Source organism: Anabrus simplex, chromosome 6 (assembly GCF_040414725.1).
Source record: "Anabrus simplex isolate iqAnaSimp1 chromosome 6, ASM4041472v1, whole genome shotgun sequence".
Taxonomy (NCBI): domain Eukaryota; kingdom Metazoa; phylum Arthropoda; class Insecta; order Orthoptera; family Tettigoniidae; genus Anabrus; species Anabrus simplex.
The window spans coordinates 121,585,160-121,612,019 of NC_090270.1; the positions used below are offsets into that span (position 1 = coordinate 121,585,160).

The following is a 26,860-nucleotide window of genomic DNA, read 5'->3' on the forward strand; positions in this document are numbered from 1 at the left end:
GCACAGAGGTTTAAGGACAAATAAGGTGCAAGATTAATTACTATAATTAAATACTTACTATTTTTATCTATTATATTAAATATGATTATTATGGTTATGATGGCTCTGAATAAGGTAGCATAGTTAATTCTGTTTTCTTTTTAAACTACGTTGCTTTTGTGAAGAACTTTTTATTTATATTTGTTGAGGTTATCCAGTAGGCAGATTTTTAACTCTGATAGGGATATTAAGAAGTCTTAAGTCGTAGTTCTTAACTAGTATATTAAAAGCAGAGCACATTCTTACTTATGGAGAATTTTTGTGAATTAATATATTTGATAAGGGATTGTAAAAGTATTTTCGGCTACATAAATTTGATTTGTTTACATTAAAATGAATTCTGATGAGCAAATCACCACTATATTGCCATTTATGATTTTATGCAGAAACAGTTATTGATATATTTCTCGACGAGTCTCTAATGATATATACTTGAATTCTTCTAATAATTGACAATAAGAAATGCTCAGCTTATATGCTGACTGACGGTATTTTTTGTAGTGTATAAACCGTAACAATTTCTTTGAACTTTTTCAATTTTATTTATGTATGATTTATAATATGGCATCCAAATAACAGAAGCATATTCTAATTTCAACTTCACAGAAGAATTATAGAGAACACAGAGTGTGTTAAAGTTATTTAGCTCCTTTCCATTTTGGATAACAAACCCTAACAGCTTAAAGCCGCATTTACAGTAATTTCAACATGTGACGTGAATGATAGATTGTAACTCATTGTTACTCCTAAATCATTTACCGAGTCAGTTAGTTTCATTTTCTGTCCATTCATTAAATAATCATACTGAAATGTATCATGTACCATAGAATAGGTCATCACGAAGCATTTGTTGATATTAAATTAGATTTTATCGATGACGCTCCAACTGTAAATATTCTCATTGTCCCTGTTCAAAGAAATATAGTCAATATTTTGTGATATTTCTTTGTACAATTTAAGATCATCAGCAAACATCAGACATTTGGAATCTATGACTACATCGGATGAACCATTTACAAATAGCATAAACAAAAGTGGTCCTAAATTTGAACCCTGAGGCACACCTGAATTAACATTGAATACAAGAGATATGGTCTGTCGATACATGATAAACTGACTCCTATTCTGCAGATATGAAGATATAAGGTTTAATATAGGAGTGGTAAGTCCATAACTGGAAAGCTTTCTGAGAAGTACACCGTGGTCATTCTTATCAAACGCTTTTGTGAAGTCGGTGTATATTACATCTACTGATTTATGATTGTTCAAAGCACTGGTCAGGCCTACTACAAGATTTGTTAGGTTAGTGACAGTTGACCTCCCAGGGTAGAATCCGAGTGAAATATAGCTTTTAACATGATTAAAGATTTGGAAATAAGTAATTGTTTAGAAAACTTTAACGAAGGTACATATTATAGAAATGGGCCTATAATTGTTTACATTACTTTGATCACCCGATTTATATATCGGACATATTCTTGAAGCTTTCCAAATTTCTGGGAATACTCCAGTATCCATTATAAGATCAAATATATATCATAATGGTTGCATTAAAATATTAGAACAGCCTTTGATTACGTAAGGCTGAATCCCATCTGGTCCACTTGATTTAGTAGACTTGAGTTTCTTTATAGCCTTTTTGTATTTTTGTTCATCTATATGAGCCACTGGAAGTGAAAAATTCGTTGTCATGATTATTGCCAGTGGTACTATTACTTACATGAACCTTACTGAAACATGTGACAAATCCATTGGCTATTTACTTAGTGGTTTGTAAAGGTTCACCATTTAATGTCATAATACTGGGTTTAGGTCTTTTTTTCCGTTTATTGTTAATGAAATTCAAAAAGTATGTTGAATGTGTACTTATATGATCCTCAGAAATTTTTCTGAATGTTTTATATTCACGGTCTATCAATGATTTTGAGCATTTCTGGTAATATTCCTTTAAATCTGTAGCTTCAATAATTTCCTTTGTGAACCAACATGGGTACACTCTCCTATTACTTATTTTCTTTTTTGGAACAGTTTTATCTAGTACTCCATTAAAAACATTATAATAATAATTTAAAGCCTCATTAGGATCATCTATTGATTTTAGGAACTTCCAGTTCTCTTTCCCTAGTGTTTTATAAAGGCCAAGAAAATCTGCTTTTGAAAAATTGTACATGATTCTTTTAGCATTATCGTATTTATTTGTTTTATGATGAGTTCCAAATTCTAATAAGAATGGAGGATGGTGAGAATCCTCATCAACCAACGGACACTCGTTTCTTGAAACTTTTAACATTGGTCAATATTAAATCAAGTGTCCTTCCATTACAAATCTTAACACCATTCATCAAGTTTAGATCCTGATAGGAAAGAGTGTTCACTGGAGCTTGGCAAGAAGGTCCTCCCTGTATTAAGTCATATTGATTATCATTTATTGATGATAGATTAAAATCTCCAGCAATTATAATCTTATTATATTGAATATCTGGATATTCATCGAATAGTGCATAAAATGACAAGCAAGTTTCTAATTTAGAATTAGGCGGAAAGTAAACTGTAGACATATAGTAAGTTGAACCTCCTAGGTATAACTTTATAAAAATCCATTCAAAGTTTTCTGTTTTGATTTTGGTTCTGCTAACATTTAAGTACTGTTTAACTGCAATTAAAACTCCACCTGCTGTAGTGAAGTTTAGATCCCATCTGTAAGCCTTATATTGATTATCAAAGAGTTCACTATCAAAAACATTATCCTTCAACCATGTTTCTGTAAGGATGATAAGATCATAATCAGCTGACAATATGTTATTATAAAATATATCTGTTTTGGTATTTAGACCTTGCACATTTTGATAATAAATAGAAATAGTTTTACTACTAGACATGCTAAAACTAAAAAGAATGAACTCAGTCATCTACGTACATTTTATGACAAAGTGGCCAAGTTATCAGCTGATCTTATTTTATAAACATATCTGTCATCTAATTGCTTTTTTAAATTTTATGTCACCAGATCTGTCAACCCATGCATAAGCATAATTTTTTTCTTGCCTTACCTTTCTAACTTCAGAAAACAGTTTTCTCCTCCATGCTGTGAGACTGTGGTTCATCTAAATGAGATCACTAAATGAGAACCCAATGTCTGCTGTGTTGAAATTCCTCTTTACCTTGCGTCGTTCCATAAAAATGTTCTTGTCAATTTGCCTAACAAATTTAACTACTATACCTGCAGATTTCTGATGCTGAGCCTTCTTCAGCCAATGACATGCATCAGTCACTTGATCTTGAATGTCCAGGTTCAGACTGCACCCCACTTTCTTAACTATATCTCCATTGCATCTTCATTCACCACTTCCGGGATCCCATGAAGCTCTATTGTATTCCTTCTCCCATACTGCTCCAGATCATCAATGTGCATTGTTGCTTTGGGTAATTTTTTTTTTTTTTCAGTAGACTATTTTCAAACTTCAGTTCTGTTATTGTTTTTTTCTGGGGTATCTGTGGAACGCAGAGGTGAAAGAAGGTGCTGGGGTGAACGGGTCTAACTACAAAGTCAAGAATGGAATTTAAAACTATAACAAAGGTTATATTTTCTTTTCTTTTTTAGAATTTCAAAAATTAACGAATAACAATATAACAGGTCCCATAGGCAAGTTAGAAATGCGTCAAGTAAAATACAAGGTAGTGAATTCTACAAGTCCAGGGCTTCAAGCCCCTCGCTTACATTTCTTGAGCTACATGCTCAAATTTACAAAGATCATAACTTTACTTAAGGGCAGAAATCCCCTAATACATGGAGCCCTTGCTCCAGCAATTACAATATCAGGCCTCCCAGAGGCACCTTTACAACACTTGAAAAGAGCTGACATGCTTTCAGTTTTTCAAGCCTATTCAAGGCAATATCAGACTTTACAATTACTTGCCATCAAGGCACAACTTACACAAATGAAATGGGGGTATCTCGTACCCAACCTACTGGGCCTTAGCAGAAAAAGAACAGGTTAAGTAAATGGCCCGAAACACCAAGTTGAATGGAGGCGTGTACTTGCACTCCTAAACATGCATTCTTAAAACCTAAAAGGCACTGGGCCGATGAAACAGGGGCTATTCCCAAACTATGGAGGTGACCCGTATAAGAATAATTTAAGACATTACAGAAAGGAAGAAGACCGGTTACAAATCGTAGTCACCTCAAACCAATATGAAGGGGAGCTCGAGAGGGTAAATCACTCTCTATCCCCGAATTACAGTTACATATTTTATGAAATTTTCACATTAGCCAGCAGAACTTACATTTTAGAGAATTAGGTTACATATTAAAGTTTCGGGCCTATCCATCGGGTTAAACTGCTGAGCTAGCAAGAAATAAAGATGTTAAACGGCCATTACCTTGCTGACGAACTGCTGCCTGATGAAAGAGGCACCACCCGCCTCCTGCTTCACATACACACACTCAGTTAGATGTTGATCAAAATGGCCAAGAGACGTGAAAATCCGCAGTTTATAAACCCTCGGGGAAAGTTCGAGACCTTTCATGAATAATCAAGCCACACCCTCTCACTTTTATTGCCTAGCTTAAAGTTACACACCAAATCGAAGAAGAAGCCTGTGATAGGCCGAAAATTAATTACAGAAATTAGGGATTGGCTGAATTCAAACCTGGCGGAAAGAAAAGATCAATATTGCCAACCCACAAATGAACGAACATAATTTAGTAAAGAACAAACTTATGAATACAAAATTTCTTCAAAAAGGGTTCCTTCACTTAGCACCAGGGTGCAAGATCGTAGTTTTTGTAGTGACATCTGTTGCAGAAAGTCCAAACTTCTTGATAAATGGTAAACAAAATGCGTAGAATTTTATACAGTACTGGAAACTTTACAATCACAAAATTAAGGAGGTGACATCTTCTGAGGAAAAATTTAAGTAGATCTAGTTCCAAGTTCAGTGCTTCTCCTGTAGAGGAGGTTTTATTGGCGCAAGATTTAAATGTGCGCTGTAGAGGTGTACCTCCCGGTACAGTTTTAATGCAATTTCTAATCATTTCATTTTGTTGCTTTATTAAGAGTATTCTCATCTAACTTCTCATTTGCTGAATTTAATGATTTCCCTAAGTCATCTTCAGTTAATTTTGTTTGTTGTTTTAATTCCTTCATTGAGTCTCTAACCGACCTTAAACTTTTTACTTCACTATTTATTTCCGTTAAGAGATGGAACATTTGTTCTAAGGGTGGCATTTCATTTGCCAAAGGTTCTTTGTCTGTGCACTTGGTTGATAAGCACTTTTTCCAACACCATTTCTGTTAAACTGAAAGTTCATTACATTCGTCCTTCAGGCCTGTACGGTTACTATGGAACCAATTGCTGCATAGTCCACACTGTATTTTCCAGTTGTGTCCTGGTGTGAGATGCCCTTAAAACAAATAATACATACAACCATAGTGCTCCCCTCTGTGAATGCTACGGACTCATCTGATATGCTAGCACTACTGGTGATGAGGAGTGTTACTACAATGGCGCAGAATACGGCGCAGGAGTTGGCAATACTGCATTTGAATATTGTCAGTCACTGCTAGTAAACACTCAAAATGATTTTGCCTAGTTATCAACAAATATTTAAATAGAAAACTATGTTACATGCAATACATAGGATACTGTTGTAATAGCGTACCTTGTGTCTGAAATTTATTTGCACACTTTAAATTCGGTTACCTTCTTCAGTAGCGCTTTCTTCCCAGTTAAACTTTCACAAATTACGGAGCCTAACTAGCACATGCCCACTCACTCACAGCACATGAAATATGAAACAGTAACAGCTATTAGTATAATACAGAGGATATTTCCTTCTTTTTTGTGTACATCTCAATAAATTTGTCTATAAAAAGGGGTTGGTCTTGGTAATAAATTGTAGATTGAACTAAAAAGAATATTAAAATATAGGCTGCAGCAGCCTTGTAAAATAACAAAGAAAAGAAAAAAACTATAAAGGATCCTATTGATAGAGATGACGATGATGGTGGTTATGGTGATGTATGTATGTTCAGACCTCAGCCCGAAGGTTAGTTGGATCTCAAAAGCTCCACCATCAGCTGTCATAGATGGCCTAGGCATCACTGAAGAGGTGTACTAGGGAAATGAGGACTGAGGTAGTTTACCGTTGCTTTCCTTACTAAGCCAGAAGTTGCTATTACATATCAGTCTGCCAAGCCCACTGAAATACATGCAACAACCAAGCCTATGAGCAACATTTTCACACCATTCATAACAGGGACTGGCATCTCACTGAGGTGAGTATGATTGAAATCCCAGTCTATATGTATGTAATTTTTAAAATGGAAAGTCGGATTCCTCTGGTGTGATTTCCACATAAAACTGAATGTCCTGTAACTATGATCACGAAGTCAACAGACGTGTAAAACTACAAGCTTGCTTTGTCATGATTGAGGAGAAGTAGTTACCAGTCAGTGCTAAAATTGAGGTTTATATTCATGTTTCTTATGTTGTGATTGTCTTCTTTGTTTTCATCTTACAAGGGAAAGCTAGTAAAAATTATTTAAAATAGTATGTGCATGGTCCAGCTTGTCAATACACTTTTATAATTGAAAATTATTTATTCAGACATGTTTTAGGAACATAGTACATTCCTTTCATCAGTGAAGTCCAATCAAAGAATAAAAACTACTAACACTACTAACACTTTTGTTTATCCCAAAATTAAAAAAAGTGTTTTGTTTGTCCAACCCTTGTCCCGTTTCTCTACGGAGTCAGGTAGGAGGTGAGATGAATCTGTCGTGGCGGATTTTATGACTGGATGCTCTTCTTGACGTCAACCTCATTAGAGGAGTTAATGAGATGAAATGAATAACGTGATATACAATAGTAGGAAGGGAGAGGGTGAAACCCGGTGCCGGCACATAGCCTACTCCTGTCGAGTAGCACCAATGGGTCTACTCAAGGCTTAACATCTCCATTCAATGTATGAATCAGCATCAACATCGTCATAAGCCCTCACTCCATATAAGCACTGCGGAGAGGTTTGGAATTTAATACAGGCTTTTGGCATGCAATCTAGTGATTAGAAATTTTTTACCACCACATCTCCTACCCTGCTTGCCAACATTCTGATGGTGAATTTTTTCGACCAACGCGATTCGAACCAGTCAACCACGGTGTCAGACCACTTAGACTTCAACACCTTAATGATCATGGCCACCATGCGGGTGCCAAAATTTAAAGAAGTATTATAACATAATTCACCATATCAATGAATAAACAAACATTAGTGATATATTAGGAGAATTATCATTACAGAAAATTTTAATCTTTAGATGATGTTGAATGAGAATATTTAAATAAATTTATCTTCAAGATTTTTGGTTTTTTTTTCCTTTTCTTTCCTAAATGATTAAACATTTTCTCAGCAAAACCCACTGCATAGAATGGTGATAGGTTCAAGTGACATGCGCAAAATATTGCAACTGCCCATAGTCCTCGAACAAGGGCGAAACCTCGGGAGAGCATGCACCTACAAATTGTGTAGGTTACAGCAGACGGACCCTCTAAGAACTCTTTAGTATCTGTTATATTAGTCTTTATGCCTTTGCTGGCAGGACCTAGTGTTTACAGCGCACTATGTCTTCTGGTATAGACTAGAGCAATTTTGTTACTTTCATAAATCTGTCTCTGTCTTATCCTTGGCTTTGACAATATGAAAGTGACTGAGGTATGAGCGATGCTAGTAATGTCAATCCTTATGCAGCCAGTCCCTGCTATGAATGGTGTGAAAATGTTGCTCATAGAGTCGGTTGGTGTATGCATTTCAGTGGGCTTGGCAGACTGTAATAGCAACTCTGGCTCGGTGAGGAAAGCAACGGGAAACTACCTCACTCCTCATTTCCCTAGTACGCCTCTTGAGTGATGCCTAGGCCATCTATGACAGCTGATGGCAGAGCTGTTGAGGATCCCACCAGCGGGATCGCTGACGGACTGAACATACAAACATACATACATACATACATACATACATACATATTAGTCTTTGATAGTCACTGTGCTGAACTGGTTACTGTGCATTGCTGTCTGGAGTAGTGAGATGCTCTGTGTAAGTCTGTTTTCATATGAGCAAACACTGTGTACAGCCTTGGGAAGAGTATTGCCAAAAGAGTTTATTTTATGAATGTTAACATGAGTATATGTTACACAGACATACATTGCTACTTCAGGAGCTATGGGCAGTTCATACTGTCTTAAAACCACTTACGTTCTACACTGAAAGTTTAGTCGAGAGTCTTGTTGACAACTCTACAATTCTCCGTTGTTAATTATTTTAAACACCCTCACTTTTTACCCTTCCCTTAATGATTTATGTTCAGTTATACTGTAATTTTAACAGTTATTCAGTGAAACTTGTCAGAATACTGAAATTTATTGGTAAATTCAAGACAATGCTTTTATCAAATCATAGGCTACTCTTTATATTAGGGTCACCAGTATGCATTGGTAGACAGGTTTGATGCAGTCCTTCAAGCCATCCTGTTCTCTGCTGATCTCTTCATCTCTACAGAGCTATGGTATTACACATTTACTGTAATCTAAGTATTGGAAAGGTACAAACAAGCAGTAGTGGCGATTGGGAATTAAAAGTGCGGGGGCAAAAAAAAAACAGACAACAAACAGTATCCAGGTTTGCAGGATATAGCGGATGGGTGGATGGAATTTATCAATACTGAAGAAAAAAAGCTACAAAGTGGTAAGCTCTTTGATGCTCTCTCAGTGAATTTCAACAGAGAGGTAGAGGTTAACAGTTTACCAATTTAGGTACGGTAATAATAGTTTTGTGAGATTTTGATTCACTGCTGTACAATAAAACTTTTACCATAGGAACAATATTACACATTTATTACAATTAAATAAAAGTATGGCCTGATTATACAATTAAAATAATTTAGTATTTGACTTCACACTAAGAAACTACCAGACACTAAAGAGACTTGCAAACTGACGAATGCACGTGGCAAGCGGGTGAATCATACCTCGGTGTCCATGACCTTGGTAAAAAAATGTATCCTTATACCCTTCCTTATAGCTCATTTGAAGTGTCCACTACTTGCTTTGGCGCTACTGCAAACAAGTGCCAAATCTATATATATAGTAAGAGTTTTGTCGGTACATTGCTCAGAACTTGAAAAGAATGGTATTTTTGTATCAGTCGTGTCCACAGTATTAAGGAAATGCACTGTTTAATTTTCCGTCATGTCTGTCTGTCTGTCTGTCTGTCTGTCTGTCTGTCTGTCTGTCTGTCTGTTTGTCTGTCTGTCTGTCTGTCTGTCTGTCTGTCTGTCTGTCTGTCTGTCTGTCTGTCTGTCTGTCTGTCTGTCTGTCTGTCTGTCATCATGATAAAATGGCTGAAGATAATTTTATGAAAATCAGAATATAGTGTCAGGGAATGAAGCACTACAATCTTGGCTATAAATAATTTTGTTCACGCCAAGTGAAATGTTAGTTTAGGCGAAGGCCTAAAATTTAATTCTCAAATATCTATGTTGTTACTGGTATTAGTGGCCCTATCAATAACTACTACATAACTAAAGTTATATAGAATTAAATTTTTGATCATTTATGCCTTATAGATTTTTACCGTACTGGCTATGATAACTGAGAAATTAATGAATTTCGATAGAACTTGGAGCTTGATCTGGACATACATCCCTGTCCCTCGTGAGAAGAAAACACTGACTGCCCTGGGGTGACGCTTCTAAATCCTTATATTAACTGAGAAGCTTCCCCCTCTCAAAATTTCTATATACTCTGTTCTCGGTGCATTTGAGGCACAATAGTGCGACAACCAGGTGACCAGTAATCTTATAGATTAGACATACCCATGCGAAATCCGATCGTGGAATCCCCTGTAATAAATAAATATATTTCTTCAACTTCCCCGTCACTCACAGGATTCCCCTTGTCAAGAGAGTTTGAATGGTCCCTGTAAATTTCCACTGTTACGTAATCATCTATTCCTTCTTTTAGCAGAGGATTATTACCAAAAAGGACGTCACACACACTAAATAAATTCTCAAATCAGGAACAGCTCTTTTGAATCATAGCGCAGTGCAATATTATAAATTTAATTAATTCTTTCATTATAGAGGACAAAGTCATGCTGATTTAAAGACGGCTCCCATATTTCGATGCTAAAAAGTGTACCTCTCCCACTCGGCAACAGCGTTAGGTGGTGATGACTTCTCCCTTATTTTCAGCTTCAGGATTCCCTAGCTTTGCCACACCCATGGCATCCCAAGCTTCGAGATCCCGCAAGCTCTACCAGACAAAGAAATGCGCGTCCCCTTGATTACCAATCCTTGGTTCATGTCCCTGTCGGGTACAATACATTCCTCATGTTTTTGGTATAACTTTCCTGACACCTTGTACAGTATTTATTCTTCTTCTTGCTAGTTGTTTTACGTCACACCGACACAGATAGGTCTTACGGCGACGATGGGACAGGATAGGGCTAGGAGTGGGAAGGAAGCGGCCGTGGCCTTAATTAAGGTACAGCCCCAGCATTTGCCTGGTGTGAAAATGGGAAACCACGGAAAACCATTTTCAGGGCTGCCGACAGTATTTATTGTAATTTTGTTTGTTTAATTTATTATACTGTATATTGCTTAAAAGTGTTCACTTAGTTTGATAAAACATTTCTTCTTTCATAACCAATGGGAATGTAAAGGACAAGGCACCAATGCAAACTAGACCTCTGGTGTAGGTGTGGCATCATTCAGTAACATCCTTATATTTCTTGTATCTGTGATTTATTGCTTTTCACAAAGCCCCTTTCAGTGAATGAAACTTGTGGAGTAATATTCTTTTTTAAATTCATATTGTTGCTGTTGTCATCTTATTTGCTTTGACATGTCAACATTATTACACTGTGCAGTGTTTCTTATATTGTGAACAAGGCTGATGCATATGATTGATTGATTGATTGATTGATTGATTGATTGATTGATTGATTGATTGATTGATTGATTGATTGATTGATTGATTGATTGATTGATTGATTGATTGATTGATTGATTGATTGATTGATTGATTGATTGATTGATTGATTGATTGATTGATTGATTGATTGATTGATTGATTGATTGATTGATTGATTGATTGATTGATTGATTGATTGATTGATTGATTGATTGATTGATTGATTGATTGATTGATTGATTGATTGATTGATTGATTGATTGATTGATTGATTGATTGATTGATTGATTGATTGATTGATTGATTGATTGATTGATTGATTGATTGATTGATTGATTGATTGATTGATTGATTGATTGATTGATTGATTGATTGATTGATTGATTGATTGATTGATTGATTGATTGATTGATTGATTGATTGATTGATTGATTGATTGATTGATTGATTGATTGATTGATTGATTGATTGATTGATTGATTGATTGATTGATTGATTGATTGATTGATTGATTGATTGATTGATTGATTGATTGATTGATTGATTGATTGATTGATTGATTGATTGATTGATTGATTGATTGATTGATTGATTGATTGATTGATTGATTGATTGATTGATTGATTGATTGATTGATTGATTGATTGATTGATTGATTGATTGATTGATTGATTGATTGATTGATTGATTGATTGATTGATTGATTGATTGATTGATTGATTGATTGATTGATTGATTGATTGATTGATTGATTGATTGATTGATTGATTGATTGATTGATTGATTGATTGATTGATTGATTGATTGATTGATTGATTGATTGATTGATTGATTGATTGATTGATTGATTGATTGATTGATTGATTGATTGATTGATTGATTGATTGATTGATTGATTGATTGATTGATTGATTGATTGATTGATTGATTGATTGATTGATTGATTGATTGATTGATTGATTGATTGATTGATTGATTGATTGATTGATTGATTGATTGATTGATTGATTGATTGATTGATTGATTGATTGATATCATCACTGTGAAGTCTGGCTATGTGGCTAATTGGTTAGCATGCTGCCCTTTGGTCCAACGAGTCTCACGTTTGATTCCTGGCCAGATTGGGAATTTTAAACCATCATTAATTAATTCCTCTGGCTCAAAGACTGGGCACATGTGCCATCTTCAACATTAGATTTCATCCTAGGTTGGGCTCCATCCTCACAGATCCACTGTTCACCCATAGGTGGCAACTCAAAAGACCTGCTTTTTTTTTTTTTTTTTTGCTAGTTGCTTTACGTCGCACCGACTCAGATAGGTCTTATGGCGACTGTGGGACAGGGAAGAGCTAGGAGTGGGAAGGAAGCGGCCGTGGCCTTAATTAAGGTACAGCCCCATCATTTGCCTGGTGTGAAAATGGGAAACCACAGAAAACCATTTTCAGGGCTGCCGACAGTGGGGTTCGAACCTACTATCTCCCGAATACTGGATACTGGCCGCACTTAAGCGACTGCAGCTATCGAGCTCGGTAAATAATTAAGATACAGTCCCAGCATTTGCATGGTGGGGAAATGGGAAACCACTGAAAACAATATCCAGGGCTGCCGACACTGGGGTTCGAACCCACCACCTCCCAAATGCAAGTTCATAGCTGAGCGTCCCTAACCGCACAGCCAACTCACTCAGTCCATGTGCCTTTATTATCTATATGTAAATGGAAGTAAATAAATTGAAGAATAGTAAAATTAGATTCCTGCCAAAAATTGATAAAAGAGAAACACCTAAAAGGGTATTTTCAGAAGAAGAATGAAAACAAAGATCAGATAGAATGAAGAAATACGGGAAGAACAGAAAGGAAAAAAAACATAAAACATTATAGAAGACTGGACAGAAATTGACTACAGTGGTTCAATGTGGCCATAAAAGCGCAATATACCGGGCGAGTTGGCCGTGCGCGTAGAGGTGCGCGGCTGTGAGCTTGCATCCGGGAGATAGTAGGTTCGAATCCCACTATCGGCAGCCCTGAAGATGGTTTTCCGTGGTTTCCCATTTTCACACCAGGCAAATGCTGGGGCTGTACCTTAATTAAGGCCACGGCCGCTTCCTTCCAACTCCTAGGCCTTTCCTATCCCTTCGTCGCCATAAGACCTATCTGTGTCGGTGTGACGTAAAGCCCGTAGCTCACACACACACAAAAGCGCAATAATAATAATAATAATAATAATAATAATAATAATAATAATAATAAATGGAAGTCGGTTTTGAGAATAGACTTGATTTAATGAGGCACTTTGAGACATCTTAGAGACTTAAAACTCGCTATCAGAATAGCTGATGACCTCAGGATCCCCAGAAAATTCAATAATTCCTAAATGTCCCCGAGGGGGCCAGGCTGGGTGGGGGCTTTCAAAATTTGGGGCTCAGCATAAGAATGCATGTATAAGCATTTATTTCACCCTGTGGAGTATATTTTTCCAAAGCAATGACCTGTAGGTTTCGTGGGCTTAAGAGTTTCCCGAAAGCCCTTATTTTTACCCCCGTCCCGCCAAATCAAGATGGTGGCACAATCTGGCAGACGAGCTAGAAAGTTGAACATTGCAGAATTATAGCTTTTAGCCTGTAACTGACAGAAAAATTCCAAGATTTAAATTCTTCAATTTTTATTCCCAAAAAATATTGAATATGGAGACAATTTTAATGATGGTGCTGACCTTTGTTTAGAAGTATTTGATGGCTAAATGGCAAGTCATATCACAAAACAGATAGCACATTCGAACTCAGCATGAAGAGATCTACAAGATTGGTCCTGTGACATTTTGTCGTATTCCGATCACTTATACATTAGATAGAGCAGCATGTCTCAAATTTACGTAAATTGTGTACTTTTTACACGTATATTTTATACTTTGGACACACTTATAGGAAGGAGTCATCAAATTCGACATGCACATTGACACAACCAAAGGGCATATGCAAGCCAAATTTCATGATTCTAGCTTCAACATAAGTATGCCAAAAGTAATTTAAAGTGTTAAAAATGTACCCACATTTCACCCCAATTCAAAGTTTCTCACTCAATCTAACCCATAAATATGGAAATTACAAGAAAATGTTATAGAAACAGTCATATAGAACAATAAAAAGGGCATCTGATGGTGCAGTCTGTTTGTCGATATGATGTACCGTTTAGGAGCAGTAAATCTCGAAATGGAAGACTGCACTTACAAATGTGCCCGTGCATGTATGTTTATTATCTATTGTTGAAGTCGGTTTTGAAAATAGACATGAATTAATAAGGCACTTTGAGGCATCTTAGAAATTTAAAACTTTCCATCAGAGTAGTTGTTGATCTCAGGATTCCTAGAAAAATCAAAAATCCCAAAAAAATCCCCGAGGGCTGGTGGGGAGGGGCAGGGGCCAGGTGGGGAGGTTTCCAAATTTGGGGTTCAGCATAAGAATGCATGTATAAGCATTTCTTTCACCCTGTAGGGAGGAATAATTTTCCAAAGTCATGACCTATAGGATTCATGGGTTTAAAAGTTTCCTGAAAGTCCTCATTTTTACCCCCTCGCCCAATTCAAGATGGTGGCATGATCTGTCAGACCAAGCAAGTTGGCCATGCTGTTAGGGGCTCGCAGCTGTGAGCTTTCATCCGGGAGATAGTGGGTTCGAACCCCACTGTCAGCAGCTCTGAAAATGGTTTTCCGTGGTTTCCCCATCTTCACACCAGGCAAATGCTGGGGCTGTACCTTAATTAAGGCCATGGCCACTTCCTTACCACTCCTAGGCCTTTCCTCTCCCATCGTCGTCATAAGACCTATCTGTGTCGGTGCGACATAAAGCAAATTTTTAAAAAAATCGACCAGACAAGCTAGGAAATTGAAATTTGGCAAAATTATAGCTTTTAGCCTATAACTGAGGGGAAAATTCCAAGATGTTTAAATTTTTCACTTTTTACCCTGGAAAAATATCAAAATATGGTGGCAATTTTAATGATGGTGTAGACCTTTATTTCGAGTAAGTCATATCACAAAACAGATAACACATTTGTTGCTCAAATTGGAGAGATCTAAAACTTTGGTCCTATGACCTTTTGTCTTATCTCGACCCCTTATATGTTAGATCAAGCTGCATTTCTTGATTTTAAGTCAATTATGTAATTTTTACAAGTATATTTTATACTTTGACACACTTATAGATAAGATATAATCATCAAATTTGGTTTTCACATTAGCACAAACAGTGGCCATATGCAAGCTCAATTTATGATTCTACCTAGCACACAAGTATGTGAAAATGAAAGCTCTGTGTAAAAACTGTATCCAAATTTCTCTCTATCAAAGTTTGTAACTCAGTCTAACACATAAATAGAGGAGATACGAGAAAATCATAGGACTTATCATGAAGACCAATAAATTAGCCTGTGATGGCACAATCTGTTTGTTGATATGAGGTACCATTTAGAAGCAGTTAATCTCAGAATGAAGGTCCGCACTTACAAATGTGTATATACATTCTTATGCCTGGCAGAAAGCAAGCTATTTTGGTCAAAACCCCCCCACCCGATTGTGTCTGGCTGTAGACAAGGATGCCTGCCATTATAAGCAAAATTCCCCAACTGGATTGTGACTGACAGTAGGCAAAGTGGCCTGCTGTTGTAATAATTACTCCCCACCTCGACTGTAATTGGCAGTAGGAAAGATGGCCTGCTGTTGTAATGACTACTCTCCAGCTCGATTGTGACTGGCATTAGCATAAGGGGCCTGCCATTTTAATGATAATACCACAACTCAGTTTTGACTGGCAGTAGGAAAGGGAACCTACCATTGTTATGAAAACTCCCCAAATTGATTGTGATTGGCAGTGGGTGAGGGACCCTGCTATTGTAATGAAAACTCTTCAATTCGATTGTGACTGACAGTAGGCAAGTGGGTCTGCCATTATAGTACAAACTTCCAAACTCGATTGTGAATGACAGTGAAAAGGGGGGTATGCCATTATCATCACAACTCGACGACTCGCACTTTACATGGGAAAGAACGTATGGGGACCTCTCCATGTGTTTCTTGGATAATGCTCTAAGAGACGTGCAGTTTAATAAAATCCTACTCACCACGTGTACAGTTATTTATGTAGAACTCTGTATACAATGTAGAATACCACAGTGAAGCGCAGGTACATTTGTTGTTTATCTATGTGAAGATGGCAATGTTTGAAGATATGAAACTAACCTTGTCATGTTTGTCTTTGTCTCATCTTTCTGTTGTTCCCTCTTTGCACACTGACCAGTCATTGTATTTATCCTATTAGTATGTGTTCCTAGTCATGTTCCTATCTTTTCATGAGATTGTTAAAAACAAACCTTGTCATTGTATCCTGGTACCAGTATATATGTTTTCACACGTAACACTAATTTATTTGTTGATAGCTACATTAAATGGGTGTAATTTTAAGCTAACTAGTATATGCCAGATTGACAGAAGATTTATCTTAAGGTAGTTATAAAACAAAAACATCTGTATGTATTTTTCTCCTCCTCTTCCTCCTCTTCCTCCTCTTCCTCTAACATTATTGGGATGCAGATTCTTCTCCTCCTCACCACTAAGTTGTAGACTAGCAATTCATCAAGGCCCATCTCCTTCATATCGGAGCTTACAGTATCCCTTTATCGTGTTCATGTCCTATCTCTTCTTCCCTCTACAGATGGAGCCATTTGCAGCATCCTCACATAATTATGATTTTGACTCATAACAAGCCAATGCCAATGTACCATAGTTGCTACTTGTGGAATGTTTCACTAACAGGAGTTAAATTCAATTTGCTCCTTATGGTTTCATTGCTTACTTTGTCTAGCCATATCAATCTACATGCCCAATGCAGGACTTTCATTTCTGTGACTTCTTTCTTTCAAAGCATACAAGAATGCTGGGTGGGCAGGGCTCTTATAGACTATCCATTTGAAGTTTGATGGCATTTGTATTAGTTTATTGTTGGTATTAAATTAAAGAGGGCTGTTTCGAGGTCCATTCAGCCTATGTGAGAACAATTGGGGAGCTGTTTGACGGTAAGGCAATGGTCCCAATCTACCTAATAGAAAGCCTAGAATAATGGCAGAGGAGACTCATCATGTTCACAAAATGTCAGCTTGAGTGTGTGTTTCAGTTACTGTAAGCAGATGCACATATTCATTTCAGAAGCAAAAGTTAAAACTGGATATTATATTTTCCAGCTGGAAGAGGACAGGTTACCAGAAACAGCAGTTGAATTTCAGAAACGGTGGAGGACTCTAAATGTTGCTGATCGTCTGAGTTTACTAAAACAGATGGGTACAGAACAGGTGGGCCAACTCGTGCAAGCAGAAATCCCAGTAGGTCTCTTAGGTGAACTAGTTCAGGCTGTGTTGCCTTTCCAATCAAATACAGCAGATGTTGTATTTGTTGTCAGATTGCTGCAAGAAGTGTCCAAGGCTAAAAGGTAAATAGATTTTAGATTGTCTGAAACTTGTCTGCTCATTCATCTCCCTTCTGTTAATCTCTTCAGTGCTAGTGCAGCTTTCAGTGCATGCCTTCCTTTACAATGTTATTGTACTATTTCTACAAGAGTAGCATCATTTCTAAGTGCTGTGGTCATCTTTCTGGAGTTAAGTAAAACTTGAAACTTCCACAAGTCTTTTGTTTAGGTGTAGAAAGGAATAACACTTCATGAGATATACCCTGCTAAATGAAAACATGGCTGACCCAGTCAAGTCAGGTATGTTAAGTGGCATGAGTTTTGCCAGTGGTAAACTGGATAAACTACAGATAAGAAATTTGTGATTTTAATTCTACCCTGTAGTCTGAGTTACTGAGTGATAGTGAGTTTATTGTACATGAAACAAAGAGTAAAAGTGGCAATAAGAATCCTGTTGCAACAGCTGTTGGCAATAAAAGGAAGCCTAAAGTTGATGACAGTGGCAGGGAAACAGATTATTTTCATCCTGTGATTCACTGTTTTCAGTCACTGTAATAGTGGCTTGCATTAAACCTTTGACAATGAACTAAGACAGGTTGATGGATTTTTAAATAAACATGGAAATTATCAACAACATAAAAGGCTAGCACTGGCATGATATAACTTATCACTTAGTGTTATGTGTCAGCAATGTAATTTCTGGATAACACTCTACCCTGGTTCCCTTTCCTCCACACACTTTCCCCACATGCTAACAATTGAATTGCTCATGACCAGAGTCTCTACCCCAGCCAACTCATTAGATCGCCTCCTCTCCCAGTCTCCATTAACTTCCCTGACGCCTGCAGATATTTTGATTAAGATGGAGATTTGAGATTCAACAGGATTTCTTCAGTAGTAGTAGTAGTAGTAGTAGTAGTAGTAGTAGTAGTAGTAGTAGTAGTAGTAGTAGTATGAAGCTTGTGAATTTCATGCTTGCTTCATCAATTCTCAATTTTGCCTTAACTTTGATTTTGACTGATGATGGTCTCCAGTAAGACCGAAACTAGTTTCAACAAATACCGGTATATGTAACTTTTTTAAGGTTACAACAAATAGTATTGAATAGGTTGAAACCTTTAGCATTTGTTTTGCACTGTAGTGGCTGTATTGAATGTGCGCGGCAATCAGCTAGTGTTGCATGTGGTTTTGGTTTTGTTAGTCTGTAAAGATGCATGATCAGTAGGCAGATGATGGTAAAAATGAGAAATTAAATGAAGAAACAGGTTTGCAAATGCTGAATAAAGGAAAGAATATTTTTATTTTTACTTCAGCGGGACTCTTGGAAATATGTACAGAACAATGCCAAGAGGAATTATGGTGATAGCTATGTTAAACAAGACTGGTGCTCAGCTTTAGAACACGTCTTTTTCCAAAGTTCCTAAGTTTAAAGACATAAAATTTTCCATTCAAAACTGTGTGGTCCTTATGTATCAAACTTCAGGGTCACGTGTGGTATCAGCTACGTACAGTGCTGTCTTTTAACCATTTAGTTTTTTGTTGCGATGTGATTTACCATATGAGCTCCCATATGAAAGAAACAGGACATCACTTCACAACGATAGAACAAGACCTCACAATTATTAAAAGAGTAGACAAAGGAAAGTTGATGAATGAACTTGAAACCATCTATATATTTTTGGACCAATACTACAGGTTTGAGTTTGATGCTGATGATGCCCTTAATATGAGCAAAACATGTCCCTTGTAACTTTTTATGATAAGATTTAATTCTTAATTTACTAGATCTCTTTGTATTGAGTAGGTGGATATTAAAAATAACACTTGTAACATACTTTGTATTTACATACATGTCAATACAGACCTAACATGAGAATTATAACATGTAATGTAAAAGCCAACCAGGCCTATTATATGCTAAACAAATTTCTCAACCTGAAGGTTAAGATTAGCAGTTTAAGTAAAGACATAGCTTTCCTAAAAGAATGTCTGAGACCAAGATTCTTGAGACATGTCCAGAGGAGAAACTTATCAGCTCATAACTTATTAAAAACCCAAAACAAAACTAATGAAATCTGGCTTAAGGATGAAATAAAAACTTTCTATAAGAAGAAGTCACTCTTAAACTTACAATTGTACAAACTGAACTTATCAACGTCTCGATATGTGAACCCTATAGAATGGAATTCATTTCAATTACATGTTGTTTATAAATTAAATGATATACTAAGCAGGAAACAGTTCACATTAGATAAAAAACTGGCTCACTTAAAAGAAAATAAACTACAAGCACCCAAAATACACTTAGAAAAAAGGGTTCCTTCTTTCAACAACTCTCCCGCCATAGTTAACAAACACAAGCTTCTCAGAAAATTGAACTTTTAGGTAAAGGTTTAAAGCACAATTGGCATAGTGTACAAAAAGAAAACGATGTTATCACCACCATAGCACAAGTCGAGATGAATATTTCAAAACTCCCTCTGCAATTACAAAATGACACTCGATACGACATGAAAAAGAAACTTCCAACAATAATTGAAGGCTTAAATGAAAATGCTGTTCTCAATCATTCAAAATTAATTAAAGAAGTAAAAAACAAAATAAAAGATAACAACATAATAGTAACTAAAGCCGATAAAGGAGGGACTACTGTTCTAATAGAAAGATTACATTGAAAAAATGGAAGAATATTTTACAAATGAGACTTACACAACAGTCAATAAAGACCCCACAACAAGAATCCAACAAAATTTAAAAACACTATTTAAGAATTCCACATTTTTACTCAATAACCAAGAACTACAAAAACTAATACTTATGAACCCTAAAACCCTCCACAGCCAGAGCATTGCCTAAATTACATAAGAAAAACACACCTATACGCTCAATCATCAACTGTTGAAATATAAAACCTCAAAATATATCCACTATTTTCTAAAAAGGCATTACAGGTTTAACCCCTCAGCGCCGACCTCTATACGTGGTATAGATCCCCTTTTCTTCCGTAGCCGCCGACCTCTATATGTGGTATAGACCCATACATGGTTTTGCATTTACGGCTATAGCGCAAAGAGTTTTGGTGTTATGGATATGCAAATTGTTTTGTTTCCAAGAAGACATTTTCGGGTTTGTCAGTGTTCTAAATAAGAATTGAAAATCATTAAAGTGTAGTTGCTTTTGCAAGGATAAGTATTTGTCAATTATGTCTGAGCACCAATCCCTTCTTTTTTAATAGTCCGTTTGCTTCATTCTTTCCCACAGAATAAAATAAAGAAATGATGATCTGAGAAGTTTGTCTTTTCGTGTGATGTTCTTTGCTCTAATTTTGTATTAAGAGTGCGGTTTATTTATTATATTTGTCTTTATTTCTCAGCTTGTAGTCTTTTTGTAACTCTCCACGAGTGCTCTGTGTAGGCATCAGTTAGTGCTGCTTTCTGTCATACGACACGAGAAGCAGTTGTGCATGGTATATATCTCGTTTGAAAGATGATGTATCGACCTGTTAATCTGAAATATGTATCGAGTTGGTTTGATTCATCATAAATGTTATTCCCCTCATTCAGTTTCATCCTGCCGCTTTCGGTCCCGCTGCAGCTTCATCAGCTTGTGTGACGCACCGCGCACAATGGCTAGCTCCTGCTGAGAGTAACATGCTTGAAATATTGTATAATTCAAATGAAAGTTTAGTTGGAAGTAGATAGTGGCAGTATTAGCAGTAGTGATAATGAAATAGATGATGTGGCTGTGGCCGATGCAGTGGTAAATGATGAGAGTGACGATGAGGAGGAACCAGTACTTGGAAATTTCGTGTAGGAGACTATAGATACGCATACAGGTCAAAGGGAAGTTTTCAACAGTGAATTATTATTCCTAGATTCTCTAATAATATTTAGACAAGTCACAGGGACAAACACTGAGCAGTTATCTTATCAGTTTCAGCTGATGGAAGGTTTGTTTACATAGTACAAAATACGCTTCTCGGGCGGGAAACGAAATATTCAAGGCCGGCGCGCATCAGATAATACAGTTCCAAGGTTGCAGCAAATATGTTTTATCAGGAAATTAGCACCCAAGAGTGAGAAAGCCAGACCTCAGAGACGTATCGCGTGTTCAAAACACGGTGAAAAGAAGACATCGTTGTACTGCTGCCAGGAGTGTGCCTTGGGTCTCTGTCTCGAAGAGTGCTTCGAACTCTGTCACATGGAACTAAATTACTAAGGAAATGTGAAACAATTATGTAATTATCTTCATGTACATAGTTCTACCATAAGGAATTCCAAATTTCGTGAATATCGGGCTACTCTTATACTAGTAGAAACGCTTTAAGTCAATCAATGTATTTCAGTCGCGCGTAGTTGAAATCTCATCTGGCCACAGGGTGGGAAGCTCTTTAAATGGCTGCGACACTGAGGGGTTAACAATAAATCCCCCTTAAAAAATTCAATAGACTTCTGCGAAAATTTTAAAAAGATTCACCTTACTTCCAAACCACATTATGTGCTCTTTTGACATTACTAATATGTATTCTCATGTACCAATAATGGAAACTGTAAATATTATCAAAGACAACCTCACAAAACACAGCAACCTCAGCAAACTTGAATTAGAAGACTTCATAAAAATCCTAAACTTTGTGCTAAAAAACAACTATTTCACTTTTAATGGTAAAATTTACCACCAAGATGGCCTAGCTATGGGAGATCCCTTATCAGGCATCTTAGCCGACATCTATTTGGATTCTTTAGAACATCATAAAATAATAAATAAAATAAAAGGCCTGAGCTTATGGCTTTGGTATGTAGATGACACATTCGTAATAATCAATAAATATCTCAATAATAGTACCAATATTTTAAATTATTTAAACAGCCTAGACCAAAATATTAAATTCACCAAGGAAGATGAACTCAGTGGATCCTTAAATTTCCTAGATCTCACATTAACTTACATTAATGGCAACTTTGATTTTCAAATTTACAGAAAACCTACTCACACCCCATTAACAATCAAAAATACTATTTTACATCCTAACTCCCATAAATTGGCCACTTTTCACAGTTTAATTTACAGAGCTTTAAAAATCCCTCTAACACCCAAGAACCTTGAAACAGAACTAAATTATATAAAGGATGTAGCAAAAATCAATGGATATAAACCTGAAATGATTAACTGTTTAATAAATAAGGTCAAATTCAAATTAACAACAAACCTCATCCTTGACAAACCCCAAAAAATCCAAATTTGTTAACTTCACCTACAACAATCCAAACTTTCACCAGGTCTTGAACCCAATAAAAAACAAAAATACCAGTTTAGCTTTTAGGACAACAAACACTAACCAAACATTATTTTTTAATCACAACACTGTCAATTCAAGCAAAAACATTTACTCAGGTTCAGGCATATACAGACTCACCTGCACGCAATGTAACGTCTCTTATATTGGTCAAACAGGCTGGAGTTTTCAAACTAGGTACTTAGAACACTATAATGCCAATAAGTACAATAAATTTTCAGCTATGAGCTCCCACATGAAAGAAGCAGGACATCACTTCACAACAATACAAGACCTCACAATTATTAAAAGAGTAGACAAAGGAAAGTTGATGAATGAACTTGAAACCATCTATATATTTTTGGACCAATAATACAGGTTTGAGTTTGAGGCTGATGATGCCCTTAATATGGGCAAAAAATGTCCCTTGTAACTTTTTATGATAAGATTTAATTCTTAATTTACTAGATCTCCTTGTATTGAATGGGTGGATATTAAAAATAACACTTGAAACATACTTTGTATTTACATACCACTTAGTCTTCTTTCTCCCAATTCTTCCCAGCCCAAACTTTGCAACATTTTTCTAACGCTACTCTTTTGTCGGAAATCACCCAGAACAAATCGAGCTGCTTTTCTTTGGATTTTTTCCAGTTCTTGAATCAAGTAATCCTGGTGAGGGTCCCATACACTAGAACCATACTCTAGTTGGGGTCTTACCAGACTTACATGCCCTCTCCTTTACACCCTTACTACAACCCCTAAACACCCTCATAACCATGTGCTGAGATCTGTACCCTATATTTAAAATGCCATTTATGTGATTACCCCAATTAAGATCTTTCCGTATATTAACACCTAGATATTTACAATGATCTCCAAAAGGAACGTTTACCCCATCAACGCAGTAACTAAAACTGAGAGGACTTTTCCTATTTGTGAATCTCACAACCTGACTTTTAACCCTGTTTATCATCATACCATTGCGTACTGTCCATCTCACAACATTATCAAGGTCATGTTGCAGTTGCTCACAATCTTGTAACTTATTTATTACTCTATACAGAATAACATCATCTTAAAAAAGCCTCACCTCTGATTGCACTTCTTTCCTCATATTATTTATATAAAGGTCCAATAATACTGCCTTGAAGAATTCCCCTCTTAATTATTACAGGGTCAAATAAAGCTTCGCCTACTCTAATATTCTGAGATCTATTTTCTAGAAATATAGCAGTCCATTCAGTCACTCTTTTGTCTAGTCCAGTTGCACTCATTATTTGCCAGTAGTCTCCGATGATCCACCCTATCAAATGCTTTAGATAGGTCAATCGCGATACAGTCAATTTGACCTCCTGAATCCAGGATATCTGCTATATCTTGCTGGAATCCTACAAGTTGAGCTTCAGTGGAATAACCTTTCCTAAAACTGAACTGCCTTCTATCGAACCAGTTGTTAATTTTGCAAACATGTCTAATACCTATGTATAATAGAAAGATTGCCTTCCCAAAGCTTTCCTTTATACATGGGGCTACTATAGCAACTCTCCATTCATTTGGTGGAGCTCCTTCAACCAAACAATAATCAGATAAGTACTTCAGATATGGTACTATATCCCAACCCATTGTCTTTAGCATATCCCCAGAAATCTGATCAATTCCAGCTGCTTTTCTAGTTTTCAACTTTTGTATCTTATTGTAAATGTCATTGTTATCATACGTAAATTTTAATACTCCTTTAGCATTAGTCACCTCCTCTATCTGGAGATTATCCTTGTAACCAACAAAGATCCTCACATGCACACTCCCCTTGTATGATTCCTGCAATGTCCTTCTTGGAACCTGTTTCTGCCTTAAAGTACCTATACATTCCCTTCCATATTTCACTAAAATTTGTATGACTGCCTGTTATGCTTGCCATCATGTTATCCTTAGCTGCCTGTTTTGCTAGATTCAATTTCCTAGTAAGTTCCTTTAATATCTCCTTACTTCCACAGCCATTTCTACCTCAATTTTTTCCAATCTGCACCTCCTTCTTAGTCTCTTTAATTCTCTATTACAATAAGGTGGGTCTTTTACCATTCCTTACCACCTTTAAAGGTACAAACCTGTTTTCACATTCCTCAACAGTTGCTTCAAATCCATCCCAGAGTCTGTTTACATGTTTATTTACCGTTTTCCACCGATCATAATGATTCTTTAAAGACTGCCTCATGCTTGCTTTATCAGCCATATGGTACCGCCTAATAGTCCTACTTTTAAGACCTTCCTTTCTATCACAATTATTTTTCACTATGACGAAATCAGCTTCATGAACACTAATACCATCCATTACTTCGGTTTCCCTATAGAGCTCATCTGGTTTTACCAGCACCACGTCCAGGATATTTTTTCCCTCTAGTTGGTTCCATCACTTTCTGAATCAGCTGTCCTTCCCATGTTAGCTTATTTGCAATTTGTTGGTCATGCATCCTGTCATTCGCATTTCCTTCCCAATTGACATTTGGTAAATTCAGATCTTATTAAATGTTAAACAGTTAATTTATTGAAACCACCTATTTAATACTAGTAAAGTCTTTAGGACTATATTACTGTCATTATATTAAGTTTATGGTACATGTTTCGCCTGTCATTGCAGGCATCATTAGCCATGAATTCTAATTCCAAATCAGAGCTCTGACTTCATCCTATACTAGGATTATTCATAAATCATATTTTTATATAACAATTTGCACTGAAGTACAAGAACATTAAGGTCATAATTTGGAGTGAATAAGCCATTCATGTCCATGAGAATTCTAATTATCTCCCTCAAACTCTCCAACTCCTCCCTCATACTCCTCAATGCATCGCCACACCCACAGTTCCTACACTTGCACTTCTTAGCCATTCCTTATGGAAAAAATGAAAAATAAAATGAAATAACTTGTTATGTGAAAAAAAGAAAAAGGAAAGAAATATTGTCCAGGATAGTACTCAAAGATCACACAGCAATAAGGCAATTAGTATACTACTACACTACAATACTACTTAGTTGTACTCTATTTTTATCCTACAACACCCTAACAGGATTTTTTTTTTGCTATTTGCTTTACATCGCACCGACACAGATATGTCTTATGGCAACGATGGGATAGGAAAGTCCTAGGAATTGGAAGGAAGCGGCCGTGGCCTTAATTAAGGTCCAGCCCCGGCATTTGCCTAGTGTGAAAATGGGAAACCTCGGAAAACCATCTTCAGGGCTGCCGACAGTCGGGCTCAAACCCACTATCTCCCGATAACGGAATACTGGGCGCACTTAAACGACTACAGCTATTGAGCTCAGTACCTAAGAGGATAAAAACTGCTGTTAATTGCTGAAAACTGAAAGGAATACATAAGAATTACACAATTCTAAACTGCAGTTAAGCCTATCCTAATTACAACAATGGAATTCTAATAAGAGAGTTTCTACAGATACCTCTACTATACCGGTACTACACAAATATTTTACAATAATAAAATAAGCACGCTAATTTCTAATAAGATATTACTCATATACTACTGTACAGTACACTACAATAATTTTAAACTACGTTCAGACGTATCCTAAATACAATACTGGTACCATATTGTACCAGTAAATATAGTCCGACATTATCAATTATTTTTAAGTTGGCATGAGGTATCTCTCAGGGCAATTTCAGGTAATTTATAGCTAGGGCTTGGTACAGGAGGAAGGGTCCTATCTACAAGAAAACTTGAAAATTTACTGAAGAATATAGTTTTATTCAGAAAAATGCATGTTGACGTGCTCATCACCTTACTGTAGATATTTGCTGTCTTCGACATTGCCAATCGGATGACCCGTGCTCCCAGGTCACCATGCTGAACAGGACTGAAACTCGTTCTGCAGGCTGCTTGCGTTACGATGAGCTGAGGCCGGAACAAGGAAATATCTTCATTGGGGTAATCACATAAATATGATTGTAAATAAAGGGTACAGATCTCTGCACATGGTTATGAGGGTGTTTAGGGGTTGTAGTAAGGATGTAAAGGAGAGGGCATATAAGTCTCTGGTAAGACCCCAACTAGAGTATGGTTCCAGTGTATGGGACCCTCATCAGGATTACCTGATTCAAGAAC

General features: G+C 36.5%; 1 protein-coding gene across 4 annotated transcripts in view; it reads left to right on the forward strand.

The window, feature by feature from the left end:
* LOC136876169 (coiled-coil domain-containing protein 103) overlaps window positions 1–26,860 on the forward strand; it is a 76,413-nt gene that overhangs the window by 42,450 nt on the left and 7,103 nt on the right. For all 4 annotated transcript variants that reach the window (XM_067149889.2, XM_067149892.2, XM_067149888.2 and 1 more), the window contains exon 4: window positions 17,240–17,484. In XM_067149889.2, the coding sequence (XP_067005990.2) occupies window positions 17,240–17,484 (245 nt within the window). The remainder of the gene's footprint in view (window positions 1–17,239; window positions 17,485–26,860) is intronic.